This window comes from Kogia breviceps, chromosome 4, assembly GCF_026419965.1.
Source record: "Kogia breviceps isolate mKogBre1 chromosome 4, mKogBre1 haplotype 1, whole genome shotgun sequence".
NCBI classification, from domain to species: Eukaryota; Metazoa; Chordata; class Mammalia; order Artiodactyla; family Physeteridae; genus Kogia; species Kogia breviceps.
This window is the reverse complement of record NC_081313.1, coordinates 115155246-115176440: the sequence shown is the minus strand read 5'-3', so window position 1 is coordinate 115176440 and position 21195 is coordinate 115155246. Positions and strand designations below refer to the sequence as shown.

Sequence of the window (21195 nt, the reverse complement as noted above, 5' to 3'; positions counted from 1 at the left end):
CAGGCCACTCCTTACACAGGCTCCAGAAGGCATGATTCCCGCATCCTTTCTTAATTATGAAAGACAAATTAGAGGAGAACCCAGTACTTAGATTCTACCCACTCTGAGGTATTAAATGCATAAAGATTAGTTGTGTCCAAGTAGCATGCAATAGAAATATTTTTAAACTAACATGGTTAAGTGTTAAGATCTTTAGAAATCAAAATATTTATTCACATAATTTTAAATTAAAGTCATAGGTAATAAATCTTCCGTGGTAATGATCTGAGTGCGAGTGATGCTGGCTTTCTTCACATTCACATCCTTTGTTCATTGGTTCTTGAACAAGTTGATGTAGCTCTGCAGGAGGGAGATGTTGTTCCTGGCATGCTTTATTTCCAGTTCAGACATTTCAATCAGATTCTTCCTAAATGCTGCCACTCTCTTTTGTTTGAAATTGATTCGCTCTTCTTTTGCAGATTCAGAAAGCTGTTCAAATTTCTGGCAGCATTCCTGCTGGTGTGCCTCAGCCAGCTTGACGTCTTTGCTTTTTAACCAGGCCTTATCCAGCGCCTTGTTTGAATTCTCATAGTCAATGAGGGCTTCGATGCATCTGTATAAGAGATCCTTAGCAGCCTCTATGTTGAGCATGTAGTATTGGAGGAGCTCTGTCAGCTTTAAGTCTTCATCTGAGGAGACTCGACTCTCTACTTTCCTAAGTTTTTCAAATAGCTCAACTGCCTTCAGTAGATACTTTTTGATGACTGTGGGCTCTTCTAAAGCCAGGCTATGCAAGCAGGCTGCGGTGTGGATGTAACCGTCTGCTACATTTTTATGAGCGCTGGTCATTCTGTCAGCCTTTGCAAAGGAGCCCTTGATCCTATCATAATAGTTACTGAGGAAATGCTTCTCTTGTTCAAAGAAGTCATCTACCTCCATAACTCCTGAAAAAAGGACTTCATCAGTGCTTTCACCACACTTTTGAAAAAGCCACCAAACATCTCTTTGGTATTTTTCCGCCTAACACTTAGATCTTGAACATATTCCAGGAAAATGTGAAAGTTGAGATCTTTACTGAGAATGGTGAGAGGAGAGCCGCTGAAGAGAGACTTCATGGGAAGACACAGTCTTCTTGAAGACCACGAGATACTCAGCTTCCAGCTCTTGCTTCATCTTGGCAAATTCTTCTTTGGTCATAAACCCTTCACCCTCTCCCAGTTTCTGCATCTTCTCTCAAGGGCCATTGAAGTCAGGCTTTGCAGGTGCGGGCAGAATAATAAGCCCAGCATAGTCTGTAGTTTCAATAAGAGTGTCATGTAGCCACACAAAATCTTCATGTTGCCTTGTAACAGAAAACTCTGGACTCTGAAACGTGGGCAGTGTGGTCTTGGTGTGCATTGTAAATTTGACTTTATCTCTCTCACTGAGTGCATAAGGTATGTCAATCTGAAGCAAGGGATCAACATTCAAGTCTACTGATACAGATCTCAGCTTGCTGTGGTCCTCCTCCTGCTGCTGCAGCAACTTGGGAACTGTGGCCATGGTGACGCAGGCCTCGAGCGTGGCCTGGCTCCGAGCCACGCTGAAGCCGCCAACTGCAGGCTGCCACGGGGACACGGTGCCCCTGACACTTTCCTAGTGAGGCGCGTCTCAAGAAAGCAGGACTTGCATTCTTAAATCATAATCCCAGGGCACTTTCCTTCTCTGTTGAAGTTAAACCAGCCCTGGTGGGTTTCAGTTAATGTTTGCAAATCTGTTTCTGTTAATGGTTGCAAATCTGGGCTTTGGACTTTCATACAACTTTCCCCTCCCTGGGATTGCACTGCTATAGACTCCAAACCCACTTTAATTTTCATCCTTGAATCAGAGCTCTACTGGACCTGGAAAACCATCTAATCCAATGCCTCATCTTGCAGAAGAGGAAACTGAGGCACAGAGAAGGGAAATAGTTTGTCCAAGATGAAGCAATCAATTTATTCAAGAGTTAAGACTTCAATCCCAGTTTCTTCCTGTGGGTTCAGTCTCTTTATAAATGTGAGTATTTTCCAGGTGTTTTGGGAGGCTTGAAGCAGCTTTTGTTTCTCCAAGTGGTGAGAATTTTGAGGACTTTCTGAGGCAGAGAGAAATAGGAGACCTTTCTGTAGCAACCATTTGAAAAACCTTTTGAAGAAGAGTTGCCGTAAGCACCTGTTTAGGAATCCCCAAGTATCTGAAAGGTGAGCCTTAGAAACTCTCAGGTACGCATTCTCAAAGGACTACAACACATAATGCCTCGGGAGAAAGAAAGAATCATTTTAAAGGACACATTTCAGTATATGGGCTTTCATGTTGGGCTTGCCTTTCCAATTATATTCTCAGAGGCACATGTTAAAATGAGACTGTCCTCAGTATCCCATGGCTTATGGAAAAAGAAGGCAAGAATGAGGGAAGCCAGCCTTAAACATTTGTTATCTTTATAGGGCATTCTCTGTACCCAGAAAATCCACATAAAGTTGGCAGAGTGGTAGAACAAAAGAATGTGGATTGAGAGTCTAACAGATACTGGTTCAAAGCCTGCCCCAGTTACTTACCTTTATAGACGATTTTCTTTACATCTCTGTTTTCTTTTCTTTTCATTAAAAAAAAATATTTATTTGACTATGCTGGGTCTTAGTTGCAGCACTCGGGATCTTTGTTGCCATGTGCGGGATCTTCCCTGTGGCATGTGGGGTCTTTAGTTGCAGCATGTGGGATCTTCATTGTGGCATGTGAGATCTTTTAGTTGTGTCATGGGGGATCTTTAGTTGTGGCATGCAGTATCTTTAGTTGCAGCATGCAAACTCTTAGTTGCAGCATGTGGGATCTATTTCCCTGACCAGGGATTGAACCCAGGCCCCCTGCCTTGGGAGTGCAGAGTCTTAGCCACTGTACCACCAGGGAAGTCCCTAAGTCTCAGTTTTCTTAACTATAAAGTGGATAGAATAATATCTACCTTATTAGCTATGTAACCTTGGACAAGTTCTTTAACCTCTGTGTACGTCAATTATATTGTCTGTAAAATGAGGATAATAGTAAAATGAAAAACCCTACTTCATAGGTTTTATAATGATTAATAAATTATTATCTACAGCCATGCATGGCACATAATCAGCAGTTGGAAATTATTAGCTTTCATTGTTATTGTTATTAATACTACCACCATACAGGGTTGTTGTGGTGATTAAATTAAATGAGACAGTGTATGTAAAGTTTTTTAAAGAGAACAGGCACTCAATAAAATGGTATTTATTTTTATTTATATGTAATTAATAACCACAGTAGTGTAAATAGTATTCACAGTAAATGAACCTGCTTACTTATGTTCTCGGTACAGGAGTATTGTTTCGTCATTTGTTTTATGTTTATTTCCTCTGTATTATTTGAGAATAATTCTTGGCTTTTTGAATTATAGATTCATCTTCTTTTTGGTAATCTAAAAGCAATGATAATGATTAACATTTATTGAGCCCTTACTACGTGCCAGACCCTGTTCTTTATGTACATAGTCTCAGAAGGATTCAGTAACTTGTTTATGTCTATATAGATAGCAAGTGATAGAACTGGGATTTGAACTCTGGCAATCTGATTCCAGAGTCTTGCTTTCTTGACTTTTACCATTCTGCCTGCCTTAAAAAATGTTTACCATTGGGGGCTTCCATTTCTTAGCAGTAGAATTATAATATCCTAGAGCCAAAAGGTATTTAAGAATTTGTCATGGGTTTATAGTATACATCAGGCATAATAAAAATGTTTGTAACTTTTGACCTGACAGATCCACTTTTAGGAATCTATCCTAAGGAAATAATCCAAAACACAGTCAAAGTTTTATCACAGTGTCATTTGATCACAGTGTCATTTCTTATATAATGTAATGTAATATATCATCTCATCTCATCTCATCTCATCTCATATCATATCATATCATATATAATACTTTAAAGCGATCTAAACATCTAGCCACAGAAATGATCAGTAGTATATTTTGTATCTACTTGATGAATGCGGCTCTTAGTAATTGTAAACAGTGATGCTGTTTGGAACTTTGTAAGAAAACATGCTGAATGTGAACTCATGAGAAGGTAAATAATAAGTATTTTCTTTATCCTTCGTGTATACCAATTTTTAATTTCCTTGCTCTGGCAAGGTTAAGAGGACAAAGGGATTTTCAATTCTGTTATATATTAGGATTTGAGAAATTTGGGTAATTTCTAAAGGTTGAATCTTCTCTAGCTGATAGAAATTCTCTAGGTTATCTTTTCTTTACTTAGCAAGTAGATCTGGCCCCATGCTAGACACTCAGGGAGAGTCAAGAGATGAAAAGGCCTGAATCTGCTGGTGAGGTGCTCACAGTTTTGTTTGGGACAGGCCAGCCGCCTGGAAGCAGAGTACTATGTGTAGAAATAGAGAAGGGGTGGGCAGCAGGAATAGGTGGCTTTGCTTACAGGCACTGAGGGGCCCAAGGACTGGAGGCACAGTGTGAGTCAGGGCTGCTGAGAAAAGGCTTTTTAGGGGAGGTGAACCTTGGACTAGACCTTGAAGGAAGTTATGGATCAAAACTGGTTGCTTTTCATGTGGTACATATATACAGTGGAATATTACTCAGCCATAAAAAGGAATGAAATTGGGTCATTTGTAGAGATGTGGATGGACCTAGAGACTGTCATATAGAGTGACAGTAAGTCAGAAAGCAAAAAACAAATATTGTATATTAAGGCATATATGTGGAATCTAGAAAAATGGTATAGATGATCTTATTTGCAAAACAGAAATAGAGACACAGATGTAGAGAACAAACGTACAGACACCAAGAGGGGGAGTGGGGGGTGGGATGAATTGGGAGATTGGGACTGACATATATACACTATTGATACTATGTATAAAATAGATAACTAATGAGAACCTACTTTATAGCTCAGGGAACTCTACTCAGTGCTCTGTGGTGACCTAAATGGGAAGGAAATCCAAAAAAGAGGGGATATATAGCTGATTCACTTTGCTGTACAGTAGAAACTAATACAACATTGTAAAGCAACTATACTCCAATAAAAATGTAAATAAAACAATAAAAACTAATTATAAAAAAAACTGGTTGCTTTTCAGAACAGAAGAAGAACACCATGGGGCAAAGGCCCAGAGACTGCAGTGACTATATGTTGTGGACAAATAAATGTCTATTTTAATTGGAATGGAAGGGCCACCTTGGGAAAATCAAGGGGTGAGTTTAGCTTTCCTTTTAAAAAATACAAGATCATTTAAGCACAGATAGTGGCTGATCATCTTGTTCTGGGCTTTCAATATCCCAGACTCAAGGATATTGAATTTTATTTTCAGTTATCTTTTTAAAAATTAATTAATTAATTAATTTTTGGCAGCGTTGGGTCTTTGTTGCTGCACACGGGCTTTCTCTAGTTGCGGTGTGCAGGCTTCTCATTGTGATGGCTTCTCTTGTAGCAGAGCGTGGGCTCTAGGCATGAGGGCTTCAGTAGTTGTGGCATGCGGGCTCAGTAGTTGTGGCTCGTGGGCTCAGTAGTTGTGGCGAACAGACTTTGTTGCTTTGCAGCATGTGGGATCTTCCTGGACCAGGGCTCAAACCCATGTCCCCTGCATTGGCAGGCGGATTCTTAGCCACTGCGCCGCCAGGGAAGTCCCTCAGTTATCTTTTTCTTGACCATTTTTAGGAGTACATGTTTAAGATGGGTACTGTGTCAAGAAGGTAAGAATCAGGACAAAAAGAAATAATTTAGAATGGAAAGAAGCCTTTTTATAGTACTGAGAAGAAGCTATAAGGGAATGCTTTTTGTAAATTTATAAGTGCTTCTGTGAGCACCAAAGTGAGGTCACCTGGAGCAAGTAGATATTCGTGAGAAGAATCAAAGCTTAAGGGCCAACTGACAAACTGGTCATCCCCAGAATTTCAGAAAATGAAAAATGGTAGAATGATAGATAATGATAGAATGATAATCATTTTCATTTAGAAAATGAAGAATGATAATCAGGAGGTATTGTAAAGCCCTTCAAGATCCTTTGTAAAGGCTATTGGCTGACCCGTTTGAATCAAGATACCAATAACCTTGGCTCCATTGTGGTAGAGACTTAGGGTGTCCACCCATATCTGGTTTTCTTATTCTGGGCACACTGGAGAATTATATTTCTTCATCCCTTGCATTTAGGTAAGGACATATGAATAGTTCTGGCCAATGGGCTTTGAGTGGAAGTGATGTGCATATCACTTTTAGGCCAGAGCACTTAATTGCTGGTATGAGACCCATCATCTTTCCCTCTCCTTGCCTGAGTAACTGAAAAGGTTATGTATTTCAGATAGTATAACTACAAGATGGTGGAACCTTAATATCTTGGGTCCATGAGTAATTATGTGGAGCAGAAGTTGTCCCCAGTCTCAGGCCCTGACCTGAGAGATTTGGTGTTGTTTGTTACTGTAGTATGTACAAGCCTGTCCTGACAAATATATTCATCCTGCACATTTCTCTCCCTATTCTTTTTTTTTTTTAAACATCTTTATTGGAGTAAAGTTGCTTTATATTGCTGTGTTTGTTGCTGCTGTATAACAAAGTGAATCAGCTATATGTATACATATATCCCCATATCCCCTCCCTCTTGGGTTTCCCTCCCACCCTCCCTGTCCCACCCCTCTAGGTGGTCACAAAGCACCAAGCTGATCTCCCTGTGCTATGTGGCTGCTTTCCACTAGCTATCTATTTTACTTTGGGTAGTGTATACATGTCAATGCCACTCTCTCACTTCATCCCAGCATACCCTTCCCCCTCCCCGTGTCCTCAAGGCCATTCTCTACGTCTGCGTCTTTATCTTGTCCTGCCCCTAAGTTCTTCAGAACCATTTTTTTTTATTCCATAAATATGTGTTAGCATAAGGTATTTGTTTTTCTCTTTCTGACTTACTTCACTCTGTATGACAGACTCTAGGTCTATCCACCTCACTACACATAACTCAATTTCATTTCTTTTTATGGCTGAGAAATATTCCATCGTATATATGTGCCACATCTTCTTTATCCATTCATCTGTCGATGGATATTTAGGTTGCTTCCATGTCCTGGCTATTGTACATAGTGCTGCAATGAACATTGCGGTACATGACTCTTTTTGAATTATGGTTTTCTCAGGATATATGCTCAGTAGTGGGATTGCTGGGTCATATGGTAGTTCTATTTTTTGTTTTTTAAGGAACTTCCATACTGTTCTCCATAGTGGCTGTATTTACATTCCCACCAACAGTGCAAGAGGGTTCCCTTTTCTCCACACCCTCTCCAGTATTTATTGTTTGTAGATTTTTTGATGATGGTCATTCTGACTGGTGTGAGGTAATACCTCATTGTAGTTTTGACTTGCATTTCTCTAATAATTAGTGATATTGAGCATCTTTTGATGTGTCTCTTGGCCATCTGTATGTCTTCTTTGGAGAAATGTCTCTTTAGGTCTTCTGCCCATTTTTTGATTGGGTTGTTTGTTTTTTTGATATTGAACTTTATGAACTGGTTTTTTGTTGGTGTTGTTTTTGTTTTTTTGCGGTACGTGGGCCTCTCACTGCTGTGGCCTCTCCTGTTGTGGAGCACAGGCTTCGGACGCGCAGGCTCAGCGGCCATGGCTCACGGGCCCAGCCGCTCCGCGGCATGTGGGATCTTTCCAGACCGGGGCACGAATCCGTGTCCCCTGCATCGACAGGCGGACTCTCAACCACTGCACCACCAGGGAATCCCCATGAGCTGTTCTTATATTTTGGAGTTTAATAATCCTTTGTCCGTTGCTTCATTTGCAAATATATTCTCCCATTCTTAGGGTTGTCTTTTCGTCTTGTTTATGGTTTCCTTTGCTGTTCAAAAGCTTTTAAGTTTCATTAGGTCCCATTTGTTTATTTTTGTTTTTATTTCCATTTCTCTAGGAGGTGGGTCAGAAAGGATCTTGCTGTGATTTATGTCATAGAGTGTTCTGCCTATGTTTTCCTCTAAGAGTTTTATAGTGTCTGGACTTAAATTTAGGGCTTTAATCCATTTTGAGTTTATTTTTATGTATGGTGTTAAGGAGTGTTCTAATTTAATTCTTTCACATGTCATTGTCCAGTTTTCCCAGCACCACTTATTGAAGAGGCTGTCTTTTCTCCATTGTATATCCTTCCCTCCTTTATCAAAGATAAGGTGACCATATGTGCATGGGCTTATCTCTGTGCTTTCTATCCTGTTCCATTGATCTATATTTCTGTTTTTGTGCCAGTACCATACTGTCTTGGTTACTGTAGCTTTATAGTATTGTCTGAAGTCAGGGAGCCTGATTCCTCCAGCTCCGTTTTTCTTTCTCATGATTGCTTTGCCTATTCGGGGTCTTTTGTGTTTCCATACAAATTGTGAAATTTTTTGTTCTAGTTCTGTGAAAAATGCCAGTGGTAGTTTGATAGGTATTGCATTGAATCTGTAGATTGCTTTGGGTAGTAGAGTCATTTTCACAATATTGATTCTTCCAGTCCAAGAACATGGTATATCTCTCCATCTATTTGTATCATCTTTAACTTCTTTCATCAGTGTCTTATAGTTTTCTGCTTACAGGTCTTTTGTCTCCTTAGGTAGGTTTATTCCTAGATATTTTATTCTTTTTGTTGCAGTGGTAAATGGGAGTGTTTTCTTAATTTCACTTTCAGATTTTTCATCATTAGTGTATAGGAATGCAAGAGATTTCTGTGGATTAATTTTGTATCCTTCTACTTTACCAAATTCATTGATTAGCTCTAGTAGTTTTCTGGCAGCATCTTTAGGATTCTCTATGTATAGTATCATGTCATCTGCAAACAGTGACAGCTTTACTTCTTCTTTTCTGATTTGGATTCCTTTTATTTCTTTTTTTTTCTCTGATTGCTGTGGCTAAGACTTCCAAAATTGTGTTGAATAAGAGTGTTGAGAGTGGGCAACCTTGTCTTGTTCCTGATCTTAGTGGAAATGGTTTCAGTTCTTCACCATTGAGAATGATGTTGTCTGTGGGTTTGTTATATATGGCCTTTATTATGTTGAGGTAAGTTCCCTCTATGCGTACTTTCTGGAGAGTTTTTATCATAAAGGGGTGTTGAATTTTGTCGAAAGCTTTTTCTGCATCTATTGAGATTTTCATGTGGTTTTTATCCTACAGTTTGTTTATATGGTGTATCCATTGATTAATTTGCATGTATGGAAGAATCCTTGCGTTCCTGGGATAAACCCCATTTAATCATGGTGTATGATCCTTTAATGTGCTGCTGGATTCTGTTTGGTAGTATTTTGTTGATGATTTTTGCATCTATGTTCATCAGTGATATTGGCCTGTAGTTTTCTTTTATTATTATTAATTTATTTATTTTTTAACCTTTTTATTGGAGTATAATTGCTTTACAATGGTGTGTTAGTTTCTGCTTTATAACAAAGTGAATCAGTTATACATATACACATGTTCCCATATCTCTTCCCTCTTGAAGGGAAGCTAAAGTGGGTTTTATTGTTGCTTTTAGAAAAAAAATTTATTAGCGTATAGTTGCTTTACAATGTTGTGTTGGATTCTACTGTACAGTAAAGTGAATCAGCTGTATGTGTACATATATCCCCCCTTTTTGGGGATGGGATTTTCTTCCTATTTAGGTCACCAAAAAAGCATTGAGTAGAGTTCTCTGTGCTATAGGTAGGTTCTCATTAGTTATCTGTTTTATACATAGTATCAATAGTATATATATGTCAATTCCAATTTCCCAATTCAAGTAATGACAATTTTTAAAAAAAGAAATACTCAAAGCAACAAAATGAAAAGGCAACCTACAGAATGGGAGAAAATATTCACACACACAAAAATGAAGCCTCATGCTTATTGCTCTGTCAAGTTATTTACACCTTTTTCAGGATATTACATCTCCATTGTAGAAAAATATGCACCATATGTATTTAAACCACATTTGGGTATTCGTTATGTTGGATCATTTATGTTGTTGATCCGCTGTTAGAAATTATCTGGGGGATCTTTAGAAACAGTCAGAGAGAAAACTTAGGGAACTAATTGCAGGATGTATTAGCATTTTCTCATTCAGCTCTGGTTCAGTAGGCAGACACATACATCCCACTAATAGACATCTTTTCTGGAAACTTTTAAAGATAAGATAAATTGCTCTCAATCTAAAATGATTTGAGGTCAGGAGACAGAGGAACAGATATTTGGAGCACTGGCTAGAGGGAATTGTGTTTGCATGGCTATCAGGCAAACATCGTCAAGTTCCAGTCTCACATCCCTAGCAGGGAGAATACAGGCCCCGCTGGCAACTGGGGGAGAGACAAGTGAGAAAATGAGGCCTTATTTCATTCACCAAGTGGTTCAACAGTAGACCAATTGGTGTGCACCATCCACAAATGCTGCAGAAACAGTATGGTAGACTTTCCTGAAGTCTTTCCTTGTTTACTCTCAAAAATGTGTTTTACCTCCACTGGGTCCACATGACACTTGGCTTATATTCTCATTATACCTTCCTAAGTAGCTACTTATAGACCTGTGCTCTCCCATCTGTCAGAATGAAAATCCCTTACAGGTAAAAGCATGCATTAAAACTACAGTTAATTCACTACTTTTTTGAGGAAAAAATTAACCCAAGAAAGACTACTGTTTTTTTTAATTAAAAAATTGTTTCATATCGGAGTATAGTTGATTAACAATGATGTGTTAGTTACAGGTGTACAGCAAAGTGATTCAGTTATACCCAAACAAGTATCCATTCTTTTTCAAATTCTTCTCCCACTTAGGTTATTACAGAATATTGTGCCAAGTTCCCTGTTGTATACAGTAGACCCTTGTTGGCTATCTTTTTTTTGCGGTATGCGGGCCTCTCACTGCTGTGGCCTCTCCCATTGCGGAGCACAGGCTCCGGACGCGCAGGCCTAGCGGCCATGGCTCACGGGCTCAGCCGCTCCACGGCATGTGGGATCTTCCCGGACCAGGGCACGAACCCGTGTCTCCTGCATCGGCAGGCGGACTCTCAACCACTGCGCCACCAGGGAAGCCCTGGCTATCTATTTTAAATATAGTAGTGTGCACATGTCAATCTCAAACTCCCAATTTATCCCTCCCCCCTGCATTTCCCCCAGTAATCATAAATTCGTTCTCTAAGCCTGTGAGTGTTTCTGTTTTGTAAGTAAGTTCATTTGTATCATTTTTTAAGATTCTGCATATAAGTGATATCATATGATATTTGTCTTTCTCTTTCTGATTTACTTCACTTAGTATGATAATCTCCAGGTCCATCCATGTTTCTGCAAATGGCAATGCAAAAGACCATAATTGATAGTTATGTCATTAGTGACTTTTATTTCATTAAAGCTCAAGAAAAGTTCAGAAGAAAAGACAGAACAGTTTTACTGGAGAAGGAAATAGTTCTTATCATGGAGCCAGGAAGAGCACTATAATATTTAGGAACAGATTGGAGATCTCTTGTGAATGCTCAGGGTGGGGTGCCAGGGTTGGAGGAGCCCAGGTGTTTGTGTTTGGGTGAGGGGAGAGGGTGGTATCAGAGTTTGATGAAAGCCCTTTCCTGCTTTCAGTGACTTGGTCTAAATCTGTTTAGTAATGGAAACTAGAATCATTGTATCTTTACCAAGTAAGTAAAATATCACATTGGATCTTAATTATAGTATATATTAACCATTGTCTGTCAGAAGAGATAGAAATAGTATCTAGGGAGAGCTGTTTTCTGGGCTAAGGGGATGCAGCTGTACCTTTAGGATTCTAAACTGACACCATTTGAAGTTGGTTTTTAGATAAGAGCTTTTATTTGCAGCTAATACTGTGATACTGTTACATTTTATTTCTGTTGGGTATCCTGCAGTGCTTTTTTTGTTCATTTTCCCCAAAATGATATATCAGAGAGAATAGAAATCCTGAAGATAAGGAAAAGCTAGATGGAGGGAAGGAGAGAGGAGGGAGAAACAGAGACAGAGCGGGGAAGGGGAGAGAGAAAAGATATTTCAGGAGGGGAAAATATGGAGATTAATGTGGAAAAAAACAACACACACAATTGAAAAATCACAAGTATTCAGAGAAACATTACCTTTTATTCAAAAGAAAGAAGAAAATATGGTTACATTTTAACATACAAATAAGCTGCAGCCCCAGTTTAATAGGGAGACGTATACGAGGAAGAGATAAAGCCGGTCATCATTTAGTAAAAGTCATTGAGGTAATTTGAACAGTAGTTTAGTATTCTTTTTGAAGACAATCTAGCTGATTCTCTATTTAAGTGACTCTAGGGATGAGGGATATTTTTAAAATGTTTAAGTTATAAGATATGCAAGAGGCTTTAAAAAATCTGGAGCTAACTATAAGAGTGTTCCTAATGAAGTTCATCAGACCCAATGATAGAGTCATAATAACCCCTATTTAATATACATAAAGAATTAGAGATAAAAAGTCATTTTGTAATGAAAGCTCTATCTACATTGGCCATTAATAAGTTAGTTTATGTGATTTGAGCATAATTGGAGTGCTAAAGAGTTTGTGACCAGTTCTAGTGGCACTAATAGCATTGTTAGTGAAGAAAATGTACTGTTGTCATAAACTAGAGAATCTGACTCAGGCATGTGAATTATATATATTATATATATATTATATAATTAATTATAATTACAATACTTAGTTTAAATGTTAACTTAAAACCATTCCTTCAACTTCCAATCCAAACTCAGCTAATTAGTAAATTATAATAGGGGTCTTTCTGACATTGCTAATTAGTTGAATAGTTACATGGTTGAAAGTTACAATTTCCATATCTGAAAGTGGAATTGCTTCAGCACTAAGGAGATATATATAGCATTGTTTTTAGTGGGCATGTCATTAATAATAACTCTTGTGGATATTCCATTGAATAACAATATCTGGGAATTTTGTTCCCCAGCCATCAATGTTCCTTGCCTCTCTTGCTTTCTCACTGTCATTCTTTGCCACAATGATGGCAGCTAGGTGTGTGAGTTATTATTCTCCTAAGAGAAGAGGGTGATGTGCACATGTGCATGCACACGTGTTGTGTGTGTGTGTGTGTGTGTGTGTGTGTTAGTGGTATGCAGGCCTCTGTTGTGGCCTCTCCCGTTGCAGAGCACAGGCTCTGGATGCGCAGGCTCAGTGGCCATGGCTCACGGGCCCAGCCACTCCGCGGCATGTGGGATCCTCCTGGACCAGGGCATGAACCCGTGTCCCCTGCATCGGCAGGTGGACTCTCAACCACTGCACCACCCCCCTGTGGGTGTGTGTTTGTATTTGTATTGGGTGGATATATGAGACAGATAGGTCTGGCCTAAAGCAAAACTGATTAGCATAAAGTTGCTTTAAAAAATTTTTTTTAGTTCTGGCTTCTTTTGCATCTTGCCTTATCCCCAGCCATTACCTCTCCATCTCTCACATAAGAAGGGCTTTAGCATTAAGTGTTACCAGTTTTTATATACTTATTGATGCTAATCTTAATGATCCCTTGGATTCATCTGTGTGCATACTGGAGATGGCAATATTTTGATATCTTTCCCGAGGTGCAAAGCACCAGCAGTGGTGAATAAGCAACACCAGGTCCTTCTGGAAATTTTTGTTGAGAAAGCCATAAAACAGAGGATGGATAGAAGTAGAAACCATAACAATCAAGTGGCAAAATACAAATACCAGGTCATGGTGGCAGCTCATCAGGACCTCATGATACCAGTCAAAGATGACCTTGAAGATGTTCAAGGGAAGCCAGCAGACCCCAAAGGTTACCACAGTAGAAATCAACATCGTGTTGATCCTCTTGTTCTCCCTGACCCAGCTCTCACTTTCCCTCTTCTTGTCTACTTTCCCATTTCTCCTGCGGAGGCAGATAAAAATCTTCAGGTAGCAGATGAGAGTGAAGCTCAGAGGCACACAATATTGCAGCATAAACAGGGAGGTTGTAAAGAGGAGCCAGTTCATTTTGGAGGGCCAGTTCTCTACATAGGCCACCTGCTGGGTGTAGAGGTCAGTGGGAAGAGAGAGGTTTTGGAAGGGCTCATGGGTGAGGTGGTAGGACAGGAAGAAGGGAATAGACAACAGAAGGGAAAATAGCCAAATCAATGTGATACCCCAGTAGGCGTGAGCTACACTGCGTTTCCAGCCCCGAGGGTTCACAATCAGCTGATATCTTTCAACAGCAGTTAACACAAGTGAGAATATGGACACAGAGATGGAGACACTATGCACAGAGGAGGTGCGTTTGCACATGATATCCCCAAATATCCAGTGATCCATCGGCGTGTAGTAAGAGGAATGTACATGACACATACCAAGATGTCAGAGAGGGAGAGATTGGTGTACAGTATGTTGGTGACATTCTGAGCTTCTCTCTGCTTCTTAAAGATGATAATAATGAGAGAGAGGTTTCCAAAAAAGTCCATGATTAAGATCACAGTATAGACTATGAGTAATTAGGAGCAAGGCTAGGGAAGTGGGGTCTACAGGACAGAGTAGAAAAATGCAGAGCTGTTGCTCTTTATACTGGTTTTATTAGATGCTGGATGGTTTAGGAAAAGTTCCATCATGTCAGGGTTGTAAGAAGAACTTTTCTAAGCTTATTTATATTATGGGTGGATATTTTGGCCATCAGTTCTTGGAAAGAACTTTGCTCTGAGTCTTCCAATAAGTGATTAGTAGGGTTTAGTCTTCCTCTTTGTCTGCTTGATGGAAATACATGAATGACTTGAGTAAGCTCTTGAGATCCTAAAAATTTAAACAGAACCTAGAAAATTAATGCAAGTTCTTAACAACCTGGACAATTCTATAGGTGGAATAATGTCCCTGAGAGTACATAGAGCGATATCCAGAGGGTCTCTGTATCCTTGCCTTCCTTTCGTCTCAGGGTGTTTTATTTGTCCCAACAGTATAATCTTTAGAGATAATGCGAAAGGGAATGCCACAGCATTCTGTTAACTATATGAGGTAGCTCAAAGGTATCTTTCCATCCCTATCACCTTCTGTCTTTTTTGTATATGTGTGCTGTGGAGGCCAGAGTACTATGTTTGGAGTTAGGCTCCACTTGGAACATCACTGTTTGGTGTCTGTATGACTTTGACATAAGTTAATTACCCTTACGGCTCAGTTTTTTAAAGCTGTAAAATGGGGATAAACAATGTCTTTCTGCATTGTTGTGAGGACTAAATGAGATCACGCAACTGAATTTGTTGCTCATGCCCAATGTAGAGCATATAGTATGTGTTCAGTATATGTGTGCTGAATTAAATTTGTCAGTTCCACTCCCCAGAGCTAGTCTATAGCCTTAAGTCTGGGGGCTAGACTCCCAGATCATGCCTGCTATGGAACAGCATATGGCTTCCCCTCTTTTTCTTTCTTTCATTCTCTGGGGTTAAAGCCAGACTTGGCACAAGCAGTTTCTGGGTACATTGCTCAGATTCTAGAGATCAAGCAAAGGTAGCTAGTGCCTAGTGAGCTATTACTCAGAATTAACTTTATTTAGAAAGCATTCCCTCAGTTTTCTTTTCCTTTGGGTCTCTTCTTTTTCTGATTTCTAGAGGAAAGGGTGATCCTATGGCTCAGCATGGCTTAGGGTGGTCAAATTCAGTGGAGTTATTCATACCAGGATGCACAACAGACATGGTGAATGCCCTGCCATTCCAGGTGGTGACATTTCTGACCCAAAGAGGACATGTTGAAAGAGAGCACAGGAAAAACATACCCCTTATCTTGGTTTATTATTTAGGAATTTGAAGAAAACAACATAAATGGCATTGATAAAAGATAAAGAAGGACAAAAAGAACTGATCTATGGTCCAAATGTGCTGTGGATGAGTAGAAATAGCAAAACTTGTAAACAGAGGTATTTGAGATGAAGTTTAGGGCTTGGATGATTCAGGGGTTCAACAAAATTAGAGTTCACAGATATTGGCTGAAGGGAAATGTCAAGATAGATTTAAGCCCTTTGTGACAGTCAGTGGACTAGCACTATAAATGAGAAATAGAAAACTGTTTACTTGCCACCAAACAAGCTTCACTTGGAGGAGGAAAGGGATGAAAAGGAAATAGGCAGTGTACAGATGTACAGATACATATGGGTATGCTAGCATGAGCACTATACTTCCTGTCAGGAGACATGTCCTGCTGCTAACTAGCTTTTTTTAAAAAATAAATTTATTTATTTTATTTAGTTTTGGCTGCATTGGGTCTTTGTTGCTGCACGTGGGCTTTCTCTAGTTGTGGCGAGCGGGGGGCTACTCTTTGTTGCGGTGCGTGGGCTTCTCATTGTGGTGGCTTCTCTCATTGCGGAGCACAGGCTCTAGGCGTGCAGGCTTCAGTAGTTGTGGCACTCAGGCTCAGTAGTTGTGACGCAAGGGCTTAGTCGCTCCGAGGCATGTGGGATCTTCCCGGACCAGGGCTCGAACCCATGTCCCCTGCATTGACAGGCAGATTCTTAACCACTGTGCCACCAGGGAAGCCCTAACTAGCTTTTTGATCTTGGGCAAATCACTCCCCTTTTCTGGGCCTCAATTTCTTTATCTGTCTAATGAAATTTTTAAAATGGCCTATTTTACAAAACCAGCAAAGTCTTGTGCTTCCCAGCTCTTACTGTCTACAATAAAGAAAAGCTTCCTATGAACCTTGCAAAATTAGGTTTGAATAACAGTTTTCTGTTTACAGATTTGGAAATTCATACAGTTTTGCAGATTTACTAGCAGTTTGGTAATAGAGATGGGAATAAACATTGGAAACCCTTGTGTTGCCCATTCTTGTTGATCTGGGTTGTCTGGGCTGAGTGAATGAGTATCACTCACCACCCTGCAATAGCAGGTCTAAAACTTAGTAGAGACCCCTCTACTCTCTTCTATAATGATTAGTAGCAAAGTACAAATTAGTTCCCCAGTCTATAAATTCCTACGGAGGCTTGAAGCTCAGAAGGTCAGATGGGCCTCGTCTGGGAGGGAATCAAAGGGGAGTGCTGGAGTTACATTATCCAGTGCCCTCTTTACAATTCAGAGAAGATTAACAAGTAAACCCCCAATATGGACTTTGAATGGCAGTGTGGGATTTACACTTTACATAATTGGTAACTATTAAGTTAAAATACTTAAATCTTGCCTATCTGGAAGCAAAGTAATGCTAAGCCTTGATTCATAAAAAAATTATTGGGATACATTTCTATTTTAGGAAAGTTCATCTTTGGCTTGTTTGGTTGCAAATGACCCCCAAAGATGTGAGATCTCAAATTACCAACTGATATTTTGCCCCCAAATATGAGTAGCATATGGCAGAAGTAGGTAGTCTTCAATCTTTCAACTCGATTATATCTAGATATGCTCATGAGGCACATGCCTTGAACTGGCTCTGTTTATACCTTTTAATGCAAAAGTACAGCATTACATTACACATTTTTTTGTAGTTTATTGTTTAAAAGTTTCAAGATGAATAAAATAAAAGCTTTACTCTGCCAAAGTCTGCATATGCATATTTATTTCTGTATCTGAATGTCTTTTTTTGTGTGTGTGTCTTTCTTTCTGTCTGTATTCATACAATTCTTTTTTTGGGCTGGGGGGAGGTGTTGGGGGTAGAGTTTGTGTGTCTGCCCCTTGGTCTCTGTGTGTTTTCTCCTTACCTCTCATTATCTTCCTCCCTTTTTGCCTATCTGCCTTATTCTCTTCTCTGTTTCCTCCTTTCCCTTAATTATCCATAACACAGAAAAACTAAAGCACATTTTAGATTATCTCTTATATTTCATTTGGTGCTATGGTGTTTTGACCTGGAAGAAACTCTATAGGTATTTTAATATACCCCTCCCATTTGACAGATGTTGTGGCTTTGCAGTTAATTACTGGCAGAACAGGGACCAGAGCCTTAGTTTCCTGCTTCTTGGAGAGTTCCATGCTCTTTCCACTATTTTCTGCTACCTCCTGTTTTATATTTCTTGAAGAAACTTCTGTATTTGTTGTTCTTAATTTTAAAATCAGGTGAGCAGAACATTTTCTTTTATATTAAAAAATTTCCTTATGTAATTTCAAAGAGCCTGTGGCCTTGGGCAAAGTGAAGTTTTGCATCCCCACCCTCCAACTATGTATGTGAGGGTCCCAAAGTAGTGCAGGATCACACTGCAAGAACTCTCTCTCCTTTTCCTTAAGCCTCTACGAATATAGATTCTATGGCTGTGTTGGTGCAAATAACATCTCACACTTGTTTAGAGCTTAATTTGTCTAAAGTACTACCGCATTTACTTATTCACTGAAGAATTTAAGTGCTATGAAAAGATGCTCAACATCACTAATTATTAGAGAAATGCAAATCAAAACCACAATGAGGTATCACCTCACACTGGTCAGAAGGGCCATCATCAAAATATCTACAAATGATAAATGCAGGAGAGGGTGTGGAGAAAAAGAAACCCTCTTGCACTGTTGGTGGGAATGTAAATTGATACAGCCACTATGGAAAACAGTATGGAGGTTCCTTAAAAAATGAACAGTAGAGCTACCATATTATCCAGTAACCCCATTCCTGGGCATATATCCAGAAAAGATGAAAACTCTATTTGAAAAGACACATGCACCCCAGTGTTCATAGCAGCACTATTAACGGTAGCCAAGGAATGGAAACAAGCCAAGTGCCCATCAACAGACGATTGGTTTAAGAAGATGTGGTATATATATATATATATATATATATATATAATGGAATATTACTCAGCCATAAGAAAGAATGAAATAGTGTCATTTGCAGCAACATGGATGAACCTAGAGAATATCATATGAAGTGTAGCAAGTCGGAGAAAGATAAATATATGATATCACTTACATGTGAAATCTAAAAAATAATACGAATGAATCTATATACAATACAGAAACAGACTCACAGACGTAGAAAACAAACTTAGAGTTAACAAAGGGAAAGGGAGAGGGGGACAGATAAATTAGGAGTGTAGAATTAAAAATTAACCACTGGGCTTCCCTGGTGGCGCAGTGGTTGAGAGTCCGCCTGCCGATGCGGGGGACGCGGGTTCGGGCCCCGGTCCGGGAGGATCCCACGTGCCGCGGAGCGGCGGGGCCCGTGAGCCGTGGCCGCTGAGCCTGCACGTCCGGAGCCTGTGCTCCGCAACGGGAGAGGCCACAAAGGTGAGAGGCCCGCGTACCGCAAAAAAAAAAAAAAAAAAAAAAATTAACTACTATAGGAATATAATATAAACTACTATACATAAAATAGGTAAGCAACAAGGATTTACTGTATAGCACAGGGAACTCTATTCAATATCTTGTAATGACCTATAATGGAAAAGAATCTGAAAAAAATGTATGTATGACTGAATCACTTTGCTGTACAGCTGAAACTAACACAATATTGTAAATCAACTCTACTTCAATTGCAAGTTTTAAAAACGAATTTAAGTACTGACAAGGTGGGTTGTCTTATTTGATCACAACAGCAGTCCTGTACTCTACTTTAATTCTGACTTTACAAACATGGCAGCTAAGACCCAGTGACTTGCTCGTGGTTGCATAGTTAATAGCAAAGCCAGTAATAGGACTTCTACTATCTAAACCATACACAAAGTAATATTTCTAGTTTATTTTGGTCATTTCTTAAAATCAATCAAATTATTTGTGTTCCATGAAAACAAGTAGAACTTGAATCTCTGTAAAGACACATCTTATAGTTTTCCCTAAGAACAAACTACTATGTTAAGTAACCATAAGAAGCATCAAGAAACAAATGCTTACTCTTTCACAGCCTTATAAAAGTGTAATTTGCCTGGTTATTCTATACTGTGCAAACTCCTTATTCTACTCAACTATTCACCCATTCCCCCCAAATCACATTTTACATCTATCTATTGCAGAAATGTGTGCTTTTAAGATTTGGGGGTAACATTAGAGTTTTATTACATGTACTTTGATTTTCTCTGCTGGAGATGGTTTATCTGTTTTTCCTTGAATTTGACAGTTGCTTGAGTCCATATAAAATTTCAGTAGAAAATGTACACATTTCATTTTCCAGAGCCTAACAGTTACTTTAAAAATCAAGCCAATACAGATTGTTTGAATTGTTTGAATCTTTAATTTTCCATGGAGGTTAATGACTGAACTTTTCATTATTGGGAATGTTGAGGCTTTTAATTCTTAAAATAACAACACATTAAATGTATAAAGAAAGGAGAGCTAAACTCTGCCAATGAATATAAGTATCCAGGTTTTTAAGTTTATTTACAAACAGGTAAACAAAAAGTAATGAAAACTCCATTTTGCCAATACTAGCATTTGGTGATTTGTTTCGATAATTTCTTTACAATGGTGCATTTTTTTTTTTTTTTTTTTTTTTTTTTTTTTCGGTAAGCGGCGCTCTCACTGTTTTGGCCTCTCCCGTTGCGGAGTACAGGCTCCGGACGCGCAGGTTCAGCGGCCATTGCTCACGGGCCCAGCCGCTCCGCGGCATGTGGGATCTTCGCGGACCGGGGCACGAACCCGTGTCCCCTGCATCAGCAGGCGGATTCTCAACCACTGCGCCACCAGGGAAGCCCTCCAATGGTGCATTTTAAAGCTGTGGGGTTGTTTTTCAGATTACATAAGCAAAAGACATCCGGTATAATTAGGCCTGAACATACAACAGTTCTAATTTTTAATGATCTTCACATATTTAAAAACAGGATTATTTTAACATGAAAAGAATATTTGAAAAACATACTTGCAAAATTTTTATTTAGCATTTTAGATCTTTGTTTCCCCGTTTCTTACCTGTTGGAAATTTCTGTCTCTGTCGCTATTCTTTTCATCTTTTACATGTTTTCTTTCTTCATTTCCATGATTATTTTTCTAAGTTTATTTTTATGTCAAAAGATGACATGTCAGCCCCCTGTCCAAGCCATAACATGCCCCTCTCCCTTCTTGGCTTATTTATCCACTAAACAATCTATAGCTTCAGAAGCTGCTTCCAGAGTTGAAACCATTGCACAGAAGATCAAGCTCAGGAATCCATTAGGATCTGAAGGCCACTGAAGAGCCAGAAGGGAGGAGTCAGGAGTCACAGCAGCAGTGATATTAGATGGAGCTATTTATAAGATGTGTTCAAAATGTTACTTTCAGTCATCTTATAGAGATGATAATAAGAGTGCATATGAAAATCTGTGGCATTTTCTGGCGTGTATACATATGCCAAAATCATACATTAATTTAAATATTTCTGGAAAATT

General features: G+C 39.2%; 1 protein-coding gene and 1 pseudogene across 1 annotated transcript; both read right to left on the bottom strand.

Moving 5' to 3' along the window:
- Positions 1 to 309: 309 nt before the first annotated feature.
- Positions 310 to 1533, bottom strand: LOC131755085 (sorting nexin-5 pseudogene; annotated as a pseudogene).
- An 11918-nt stretch (positions 1534 to 13451) lies between these two features.
- On the bottom strand, positions 13452 to 14554 carry LOC131755728 (neuropeptide Y receptor type 6-like). The gene is given in 2 exon segments (XM_059062368.1): positions 13452 to 14278; positions 14281 to 14554. Coding segments are annotated over 2 exon segments (1101 nt in total).
- Between the last annotated feature and the right edge of the window lie 6641 nt (positions 14555 to 21195).